Consider the following 11,819-nt stretch of genomic DNA (forward strand, 5'->3'; position numbering starts at 1 on the left):
AGGCAAGAAATCCCACTTATTAAACCTGACAGGGCACACCTGTGAAGTGAAAACCATTTCAGGGGACCTGAAGCTCATCAAGAGAATGCCAAGAGTGTGCAAAGCAGTAATCAAAGCAAAAGGTGGCTTTTTTGAAGAACCTAGAATATGACATATTTTCAGTTGTTTCACACTTTTTTGTTATGTATATAATTCCACATGTGTTAATTCATAGTTTTGATGCCTTCAGTGTTAATCTACAATTTTCATAGTCATGAAAATAAAGAAAACTCTTTGAATGAGAAGGTGTGTCCAAACTTTTGGTCTGTACTGTACATATCCCAGGAAAACAAGACAGCAGATGATCTGAAGATAAAGGGCATTAGAATGGATAGATGTTCCTGAAGATGTTTGATTTATATCCTCTATTACATTTATGGTTGTTGGAAAACTGTAGTTAAAACTACATATTTTGCTATCATTTTTGTATATTTTAATGAAAATGCATTAAAGGGACAGGCTATGACATGGTGAATTAATTGGGTTAAACAAGTTTGGCTTTGTGGTATTCATGCGGGCATGATATATGAAGTCCCCTGGTAATCACCCTTTAACCCCTATACAAAAATCTGGTCTTTGCTGTAGGGGAGCTGCCAGGCTGCTACCTTTTGGTTTAGTCCTGGTGTAGTCACCTGCTGACCCATGGGGATCAGAGACAAAGGTGTGAAGCATTGTGGTCAGGCAGTATTTGTAGTTGGAGAACAGGTTAAGGTCAGGGCAGCATGGTTTGTGCACTACTGAGAGACTAGGCTGAGGTCAGGGCTGGTGGCAATAGATCAATATGAGAAACCAGCTACTGTCAAGACAAGCAGCAGAGAATCCGATTCAGTAACACATTAAGAATAGTACATCTTCTCAAACTGAAAGCTAGACATACAAACTAATATGAGTGAATATATTCTGTGTACTATGCTGTTGTATTTCATTGTCATAGACTTTTGTCATCCTTTTGCCGAATGGTGATAATACGGTTGTCACTACGCAAGCAACTCATCATGCATCTGGCCATTTGCACAAGGGACTTGGAGGGACTCCCTGCCTCCATCTCCACTGCATACTGCCACGGTGTGTCGGGGGTCATCTGCCTGGTCTTCCTCATTGGCCTCCAGCTCCTCCTGCTCCTCTCCTGTCACTTATGCAGATAAACTACCCATTTCTGTATACATTGCTTGTGAGTGAATGTCCTCCTCGTCCTCCTTCTCCACCAGTTCAGCCTCCACAGGGCTCAGGTGGCTGTGAGATGTAGGCACCACATCTCCTGTCCCCTGGCCAGCCAGATTTATTAGAATCTGCTAAAGGGTCTGAGCAAACGGCAGGTTTCACGCATGAGCTGCTACTGGCAAACGTCAAAGTTACACAGGGGAGTACTCCTGTTCGCCTGCATCATCATGAAATCGTTCACGGCCTTTCTCTCTGCTCATATAGTCGGTCCAACATGTGGAGGGTTGAGTTCCAATAGGTGGAAATGTCGCATGTTGGGGAATGCTATCCTGCCTTTGCAGCTCAAGGCGGGAGTGTTTTGCAGTTTAAGAGTAGCTAAAGTGCATGCAGTTTCCTGGCCATTTTTAAGATGCCTTGCAGTTGGGTGGAAGAATTTGCAACCAGATTAAAGAAGTGCGCCATGCAGGGCAAATTGATCAGGTCGCCTTGACGCAGCTTCAACACAATGTTCTTTCCATTATCGTTGACCATGCTTCCAATCTTCAGTTGGCAAGGAGATAGCCAGGATTTGATTTCGTCTTGAAAGACACAGAGAAGTTCTTCCCCGGTGTGACTCTGTTCGCCCAGGCAGGCCAGGTGCAGAACAGCATGACACCAACATGCTCTGCATAGTTGGTATGCTGGAGAACCACTCTGAATTGTGCCTACAGTGGAGGCTGAGGACAAGGTTGAGGATGAGGAGGGAGAGGAGGACATTAGTGCAGGAATCACAGATTGAGAATGCAGAGGCAGTATTACCATCACCTGGCCAAGTTGCTGGTGTGCCTGGGCAGAAACCACATTTACCACAGTAGTCCATAAAGGACATATATTGTCCTTGACTATGGTTACAGCTTCACTTGTTGGTGCTGCTGTGTAACGTACCAGACATCGATAGGCTCAAGGACTGGCCCACCTTCTGGTCAACAGGCTGGTATAGCCTTTTTGGAGAAGTAATGAAAGCTTGGGACTCTCCCCCTGGGCTCGGCACAAGCTATCAGTTCTCTGAAACGTGCAGAGTCATCCACATAGAAAGGGATGGACTGTAGTACCAGCAACTTGTCCAGGAGCATGTTATGCTTCTGCGCCATTGGATGGGTGCATGCATACTGTTGTCTTTTTGCAATCGCCTTGCTTGCTGACGAAATGAGTGATGAGGACTAAGAAGAGGAGTATCTGAACCAGTAGATCATGGGAAGGAAACACAGCTCCTTTCTGCTGAGGTGGTGGAGCTTTGACTGCAGGAAAAGGGTTGGGGGCTTCTAGGAGATGCCTCGGGCTGTACCACAACATAAGCTCTACGGTTTTCCCAGGTCACTTTATGATGACGCTCCATGTGTTGATGAAGGCCATGGTGCCAACATTGGCACCCTGGTCACACTTCACCTTCTGCCCACAGATTCTACACACAGCCACACTGACGTCCTCCGACGACTTGATGAAAAATTCACAGCAAGTACAGCATTTTACGCCCACTAATGCATGCTTACTACCTGCTGCTGCCTCTATAAACCCGTGCACTGCTAGTTGTTTCCAGACAGGTAGGCTCTTGAGTAGCAGATGGTCTACCATGGGCATGTTTGGATCCAGGCTTCACACTACTGCCACCCTGCGGACTCACGGCCACGCTTGCACCTTGTTGGTTCATCCGCTGTCTCATGCGCAAGCTGCCCCTCTCATCCCCTGATGATGATGAAGATGAAGCCCCCTCTTCATTCGGCTCCCATGTGCGATCGGCTACATCATCATCCACTACCATCTGCACATCATTGATATCACCCTCACCAGTCTCATGGCCACGTGCCTGACCGCTCGCAACTTCTGCTCCCACGCGACTCTCATTCTCACGACTTGCCCAGCTTTAAATAATTGGAATAGCTTTCAAACGTTTTTGTAATTATTCACTGCTTTATGGTGCCCCCATCACAGAGCAAACTGAAATGGTTGTAGGCTCCTTTTTACAAAGGTTGTGTTATCAGGGTTTAAAAGTCCCCTGTGTACATGCTTGGATTGGAGCTAATGCTCCTAGATTTCCCTGTAGATTTCCTACTCTCACGGCACCTCATTTTTTTTTTTTACCTTCAAGGTCATTTAAAAAAATATTTCTAAACTTATCTTTTCCTATTAGTGGATTTCATTATAATTAAGTTATTAATTGATATTTTAACTAAAGATAAAGAATTTCATAACAAATGAAAAATTGTACAGTTGTTTTAGATCGAAGGATATCATTTCCAGAGTGTACTGTATTTTTTACTGGTGGAAGTTATTTGATGAAAAATCCAAAGTCATTGACCAGTCATGTTTAATGACAAAAAAAGATGACTATACACATGAGGTAGTTGTTGGCTGAACGCTTGTCGAACAAATGGTATATTTTCTGATCTTCCCATTCACATATTCACTTGTCTCGACTAAATGTGCATGTGTGTGAATGGGGAGAGGGGAGAAACCACTGCGAGACACCCTGGAAGCGGCGTACCTCTCCAGGAAGAAAATAATTGGCCAGTTGAAATCCTACAGCCTGATCTTTATCTCTCCCAACATTTGTCGTACACTGTATATGTTTATTAAAACATTTGTTACTGAGCAGCAGAGATGTTTGGGATCAGAGCTTTATGTGAAAAGGGTGAGAGTGTAGGGATGCAAGATGTTCACACGCGAAGGGAAGACTGTTAACCGGATAATTTCTTTACGTTCAGCAGCCTACAGTCTTTTTGTTGAGCACAACGTTCTCCTGTCTGCAGTGGCACAACTCAGGATGGAGGTGATGGAGCCAAAAGTTTCCTCTACAAAGTAGCAGGGCTTAAGGACACCCCTCCACTTCCTCTTTTTTAAGGTTGGCTAACCGTTGCCCCAATCAGCACTAAGCATCATGCGCTAACACTACAGCACACCCACACATTTCTCGAACGGTTGCACACTTGCTTGGTCTCACTAGAAACCACACCAACAACAAGGTATTTTCACACTCCTACAATAGCCGCCACTGCCCAGAGGCTTTCCCTACTTTTGTCATGTTAAGTCACAGAGATTGCAACATACTAACGCTTGAGAACCCAGGGTCTGAGGACTGCAATCTGGGACTCTAGGCTATGGATGTCCTTATTATATAGCTCTGCTGTGATTATGTGCCAACACTACGTTCAGCATTTACCCAGGGTCACTCCATGGGACGTACCCACAAATCATAGCCATAGAGCCCCATTGACGAGGATGTCCTTTTGGAATATGTTGAGAAGATATGAGTCAGCAAACCTATGGGATGAAGTAGTTGACGCTACAATTCTATACAGATGTACCAAGTTCAAAAATAATATACCATGTGTTATAAGTTTTTATTTTTAGATAGGACCCTATTGACGAATGCCTATACAGCAAAAATCTGTCAAAACTGAGCTTCATGTGGGTATTGTGGGTGTATTTATTGTGTATTGTGTGATGATATAATTTTTTCCTGCATCAGCCCTAGATAAAATACAGTGTTACACCCAACCCCACGTAGTGTAGAACCTGCAACCCAATCCCATTCACTTGTTGATATGTCGGGAACAACAATTGGTTAGGATTGGCAATGTGTTTTAAAACCATTCTCATAATCTTTGGGAGTTCCAGAGGTTGATCTACCACTAATGAGACACTAATGACATGTAGAAAAATGGCAACTATGTTGGTCAATAAAATTCATGCACTTGATACAAATCTAGAGGCAAGTGGGTAAACCTTCTGAATTTGCTTGGTGTTTCCAAACCATGTATCTTCCATCAATAGTTTGATTTCTTAGAAAGTCTAATTTTGATGGTGTCTTTGACATCCTTGTTTCTAATGCTGTAAATGATGGGATTCAACATTGGAGTCACCGCTGTATATAGAATAGACATGATCTTGCCTGTCTCAGGAGAATACGCAGAACGAGGTTTCAGGTACATGAAAATGGTAGTCCCATAATACAGACACACAACAGTGAGATGGGAAGCACAGGTAGAGAAAGCTTTTTCTCTGCCTTGTGAGGAACGGATCTTAAAGATGGTGAAGATGATCTGAATATATGAAATTAATGTCAAAAGGAAAGAACACATGATAATGAACATTGCCGCAATGTACACGACTATTTCATTGGTACGGGTATCTTTGCAGGAGAGGGTAAAAAAAGGAGGCATTTCGCAAAAGAAGTGGTTAACATTATGGGATTTACAAAATGGTAGTTGGAAAGTGAGGGGCGTATGAATGCTGGCACCGCCAAAGCCCACACTCCATGACATGGAGGCTAAGCAAGCACACATCTTCTTGTTAATAATTGTTTGGTAGTGCAGTGGTCTACAAATGGCTGCAAATCGATCATAGGCCATGGCGGCAAGAATAACACACTCTGTGGCTCCCAAAGCCATGTGGAAATACATTTGAAGTGCACATCCCACCAGAGAAATACTTCTGTCTTCGGAAAGAGTATTTATTAAAATTTTAGGCACAATGGTGGAGGAGAAGCAGATGTCAATTATGGAGAGGTTAGTTAAGAAGAAGTACATGGGAGTGTGCAGCGTTGAGTTGGTCCTCACCACGATGATCAGTAGAACATTTGCAGACAACGTTATCATATACATTATCAAGAACAAAATAAAGTAGGTGACCTGAAGATACAGGACATTGGACAGGCCAAGGAGGACGAATCCTCTTAGAGATGTTTGATTTGAGTCTTTCATTATATGTACTTCAGCTTGTGAATTGTAACTAAGAGATAAAACAGTTAAAAGTTCCTGTGGTTTATTTTTTTATATATTCTTATTGAGAGCATGAGTTTACCATTCTTCAGAACAGACCGGTCTTCAACCCTTTTAGGAACACCGTGTAGAAACAACACATCCTGGCTTGACCATAGTGAACACAGTTTGGCTTTAATGTAATTCTTATACTCCTGGACTTCTATATAATAAAATACATATACTGTAGGTTCATCTCCATATATTAGAATTGAAAAGTTCATTTATTTCAGCAATTAAATTCATAAAGTGAAACTCATATATTATTTATATTCATTACACACAAAGTGATCTATTTCAAGCCTGTATTTCTTTAAATGTTGATGTTAATGGCTTATAGCTAATGAAAACCCAAAAGTAAGCATCTCAGAAAATTAGAATTTATATAATCAATTTAAAAGATGGTTTTTAATACAGAAATGTTGGTCTACTAAAAACTATGTAGAGCATATGCACTAAATACTTGGCCGTGGCTCCTCTTGACAATTACCCATAGTTTCTCTATGGGGTTTAGGTCAGGAGAGTTTGCTGGTCAATCAAGCACAGTGATACCATGTTTAAACCAGGTATGGGTACTTTTGGCAGTGTGGGCAGGTACTAAGACCTTGCTGGAAAATGCCAGACTCTAGGACTTGATTTTTCAAATGAAATGCAAAATTGACTTTCATCTGAAAACAGGACTTTGCACCACTGAGCAACAGTCCAGTCCTTTTTCTCCTTAGGCCAGGTAAGACACTTCTGATGTTGTCTCTGGGTTATTAGTGGCTTGACACAAGGAATGTGACAGTTGTAGCCTATGTCCTGGATACGTCTAGTGTGGTGGCTCTTGAAGCACTGACTTTAGCCGCAGTCCACTCCTTGTGAATCTCTCCCAAATTCTTGGGCCTTATATTGACAATCCTTTCAAGGCTACAGTTGTCCCCTGTTGCTTGTGCAATTTTTTGTACTATATTTTTCCTTTCAGTCAACGTTCCCTTAATATGCTTGGATGCAGCACTCTGTGAACAGCCAGCTTCTTTAGCAATGCCCTTTTATGGCTTACTCTCCTTGTGAGGAGTGTCAATGACTGTCTACTGGACAACTGTCAAGTCAGCAGTCTTTCCCATGATTGTGTAGCCTACTGTACTAGACTGAGGGAACATTTAAAGGCTTAGAAAACATTAGTGTTGATCAGATCATTAGAGTGTGAGCCTACAATACTGAACTTTTTTACAATATTCAAATTTTCTGAGATCCTGACTTTTTGGTTTATATTAGTTTTAAACCATAACCATCAACATTACAATGAATAAATGCTTTGTGTGTAATGAATCTATATGGTGCCCACTGGCACGTGCAGCGGGCAACATGGCTGTCAGGTGTCTGTTGTTTTAAAGAGCTTACACACAGCACTAATGTCTGCAACCGGCTTTTAATCCTTCAGATACCATGGCCATCCGGGTATGCTCTGGCTCCCACAATCCCCGCCCAATGTGTATGTAGCAGCCCTTGTTCTCCTGTGTGATGTTACACAGCATTGAGGCCTGGAAACCTTCCTTAAAGCAATGAAATTGAGGGATCTACAACAGGGATGACCAGAATTATCCCTCCCTATTATGAACCTAGTGGTATTTTGCTTTAAAAATGATTAGGGTTAAGACAAGGTGACCAAATATGGTGGATGTATCAAACATGGCCGCTGGATTATTGCAGCAACACTGTCCCTAGCGCATTGCCACGTTTCTCCCTATGCTCAGCTCACAGGACAATGGCGGAGATAGCGCAGGATGAGGGTTTTATAGGGCTGTGACATCACAGGCGATGGCCACCTGCGGATTGGCTGGCAGCACGGCATAATGGGTGATCATCGCGTTCCCGGGCTTCTTACTTTCACTTTTTAACAAGTCCAACCGGAAAATCTGATTCGTTACCATGAAGCAAGAGGAAATTCGGGTTCATTGCAAATCGAAGTTTTCCTAAACCTTGGACTGAATTCTGCCTCGAATGATTCGCTTCGCTCAACGCTAGTTACTATGGTCATTCATCCCCAGACAGTTTCTTACTTGTCAGCATCATATCCCTGCTTACACAAGACAATGTGCTTCCTACAAAGGATGAATTTATGTTCCACATAAAGGATGTCTCAACATTAATCATTTTCTACTCCTCTTTTAGGCATAGCAAATGGTCTAAATATATGCAAGGGCGCTGGCATACATTTAGACTGGTGGTGGAAACGCCGAAGTTATGTAGAGGTCGGCGCCTCAACATAACTTAGGTGTAACCAACGCCAGCACAAAGGGGTATTATGACTGAAGTCTAAAATGCCAGTCTTAATCAATGATCCCCATAGTACTTTCCAATGAATGGGTGTAAGGAAGCAGAACTTACAGGCTTTCTTTGTGTTTGGGAGGGGAAGGAGGGCTCACAAGCTTTGTTTATGATCGATGGGGTAGCTGGACATTCGTTCTTTCTCTTCGAGTCCATGTAGCAGTCTAGCTTTTAACATGAATAGTCTTATGAAGCCTAATACTTTGTGCTGAATCAATGTAACTGAGGCTATCATATATCATACTGTCTGCTGAGCTGTTGTATTGAATACTATCATGTGTAATAATATGTTCCAAGCTGGAATATCAAAGTCTCTTGTGTGTGATACGTCGCTGCCAACAAGACGTATTTAAGGCTATCATGTGTGATACTGTTTGATGTACCACATAGTTGTCTGTGAAGGTGTATCTAAGCTTAGGTGTGATCTCTCTTCTATACTGGTGTATTTAACCAGATGGAGTAATGCTCATTTTGTTGTTTAGCTGTTTGGGCTATATCATGTCTTCATAGTGATAACCTTCTTAGTACAGTTACTGTATTCCCTTTATTTTTTAGATTTCTGTGTTTTCTGTTGTCTCAGCTATGTTTCCTGTTTATGTCAAGTCTCAATGGCAGAGAATACAGTGGATGTAAATAGCAAATTCGGTTCTGCGATATCTCAGTAAGTAAATTCAAATCTAGTCCTGAGATAAGGTCTTTTCTCAAAAACGTTCACTCTTTTTTAATGTATTAAAAATTTACCTGAGTATGAAAATGTCTTTGATTGCTGATTGACCACACCTGAAGATCTTCTGATAATGGTGTCTGCTCATTTCCAACCAGCATACAACAATCTATTATGTTATCAGTGCTCCCTCCTATATACTGTGCTGCCATGAACTGTTAGTCCTTGGGGACAAAATTGAAGTCAAATAATTGTAACTTTCCAGGCTTTCCCTATTGAATTATTGCCCTGTAGACATCTGAGATGATTAAAGTTGCTTGGCAGTTTTATTGTATTTTGAATACAGTTTCTTCAAGTTGCACTTTGTTGTACATTTTATATTATTTATTATATTAAACCTTTTGCTGTTTATAGTTTTTTTTTTTTTTTACACAATTCATTGTTGACTTATATATATATTTTTACTACAATATTTCCTTTATTTGGGGGAATACTTGTTCTTCTTGGCAGAAAACAAGACACTAAAACCAATTTAGTGGAATGAGGAGATGATCCAGCAATGAAGTAAATTACAGATGTATGGGGTATAAGTAGACAGCTGATGAATGACAGTGGACAGAAACAGAACAATACTGAAGAGACCCTATCTGAATTCGTCAGTGGTGGTACTACATATCCCGCAATACACAGAAAACAAAGTAGACTAGAACAAGATTCAATCGTGGAACTACAGATCCTATAATACAGAAAAAAGGAAGGGAACGCAACAGACACTATACTCGCCAACCAGAATTGAATAGGGCCTGAATATATAATACTAGACAATCAACAACTCCACCCTAGTCAAACAGGCAAAGCTAGGCAATAACCAAATCCTGATTCAGATACAAGGCAGTTGCATGGTAATTACCCAAACAAAATTAGTATTTAGGTGAATATAAAGCTGTACACACCTGTTGCTCATAACAGCTCTCTGGGAAAAAAACAAAAACATTTTGCTCTCCTCCAGCAGGAAGAAAACTGCCTATCTAGTGGTATTTATGGGTAGGCTACCATGTAAGTAAATTTCTGACCCATTAAAGAACCTTAAAACATGACTAATGGGTGTATTGAACAGCCCAGTTTAAAAGGCGATTGTCGGGAAGGAAACGTTCCTTTCTGGCAATCATCTGCTCGCTAGCGGAGGAGACCACTGCAATTACATATAGTGATCTCCTACTCATTATAGGGAGGAGTGATCATTCTACCATACTGAATCATTGTTTGCTAGTAGCAGATCATGATTGGACACCATGATCTGCCGCCTGCAAACAATTTTTAAACCTGCCAAAGGATTTGGATTACCCGATGAATGAGCGGATCGGGCAATCGGTGGCAACTACGCAAGCTCATTAGCGATCTGCTTAAAAATCGACAGGTGTACTACACCCTTAAGGTTTTCCAACAAACCAGAGATACCCATCTGTAAACACTAGTTTCAAGGTTTGTTTCCCCCCTTCCTCTGTAGAGTGGTCAACCGTTCTGAGTCACTGATTAGTCTCCAAATTGGGTTGTCTACTGCTGACTTAAAGATGCTCATTATTCGCTCAAATCCTCAGCCCACCAGAGGATTCTCTGATACTGTGTTGGGAAAGTTTTACCCTGATCTTAGTAAAGTGATGCACACTGGTGACAAACATTTGGAAATACCTGTGGTTGTTAGGCTGTGAATACATAGAAACCAGTCTATGTCCCTTGACTCAGTTTTATGCTTTTAGTAGAAAAAAGGAGCAATTGTGATAGTCATGGCAATATGCTGAAGATCATTTATTTGAGAAGACCACTTGTGATATAGACCAAAGTTTTTTTTTTCTGTGACAAATTCTAAATTAATTTACATTCCTTTATGCATATTCCTGCTTCACTGAGAAGACTTCATCTTTTTAAGACCAGTGATTGACATTCTTCAAGCATCACCACATCCCAAATGCCAAAATATTTATGATGTCAAGAAACAAAGAGCCGGTGTGGGAGAGTCAGAAAGGAGGTCTTGGAGAACGAGATGGGCTAGGGAATGGGGAGATGACTCGTGCCTCCCTCCAGCCAGAACAATGCTCTGATTACTCCATAAGGTCAGAGACATTTTAAAAGTAGTTTTTTTTACATGAACACAAATCTTTTGATCATACACAAAGACAGTTTAGGAATGATTGGAAGATGCACAGAAAGATTATTTAATCAGATCTATATGTCAATCAACGACAGGTTCCCTTTAAACATTCCTAGAACATAGGTAACAGGATGGGACGCTGGAGCCAAAAGTTTCTTCTACAAAGTACGGTGTAGCAGGGCTTGACAATACAACTCCACTTCAGATTTTTTCTCTAAGGGCTGAGTTTCCAGCTTCTTATCTTTTCCTTATTTAGCACAATGGGTCATGCTCTAACACTAGTCTAGTCAAAAGCCCTCATAGGGATCCTCGGGATATTAAATCAATGAACTAAACGGTCAACAGACAAAAAATCCCTTTAGGGGTTGTGACAAACTCCCCTCTTTTGAGGTTGCCACGAGTGCTTGGAGAGGACTACTTGCCAGCCTCTTACCATGTGATTACAGTCCCATGTTGTATGCACCGGTTTTATGCAATAGCGGCATAGTTATATAAGTTCATGTATTTTTCTGTCTTTGGAATTTTATTGTATGTTATGTGAGGGTACCCAGATAGCTAATTTTAGTGTATTCGTGTAGTCTGAGTGCCATTCACCTAATAATATGCACTCAGACTTGAGCTATCTGGGGATATGTTAAATGTCTGTGTTTACTGTAAGATTGTGACATTGTATGTTTAAATGGTGATTTCTGTCCTGTTG

General features: G+C 41.4%; 1 protein-coding gene across 1 annotated transcript; it reads right to left on the reverse strand.

Annotated features, from left to right (window-relative positions):
- Window positions 1–5,003: 5,003 nt before the first annotated feature.
- Window positions 5,004–5,951, reverse strand: LOC122921766 (olfactory receptor 5V1-like). Its single transcript, XM_044271993.1, has one exon. The coding sequence runs from the start codon at window positions 5,937–5,939 to the stop codon at window positions 5,004–5,006; it is 936 nt and encodes a 311-aa protein (XP_044127928.1). The 5' UTR covers window positions 5,940–5,951.
- Window positions 5,952–11,819: the final 5,868 nt, after the last annotated feature.

The sequence above is a fragment of the Bufo gargarizans genome, chromosome 11 (assembly GCF_014858855.1).
Source record: "Bufo gargarizans isolate SCDJY-AF-19 chromosome 11, ASM1485885v1, whole genome shotgun sequence".
NCBI classification, from domain to species: Eukaryota; Metazoa; Chordata; class Amphibia; order Anura; family Bufonidae; genus Bufo; species Bufo gargarizans.

Bases quoted from the DNA above. Each gene is read 5' to 3' on its own strand.
- LOC122921766 (XM_044271993.1), bottom strand. From the start codon at position 5,939: ATGAAAGACTCAAATCAAACATCTCTAAGAGGATTCGTCCTCCTTGGC.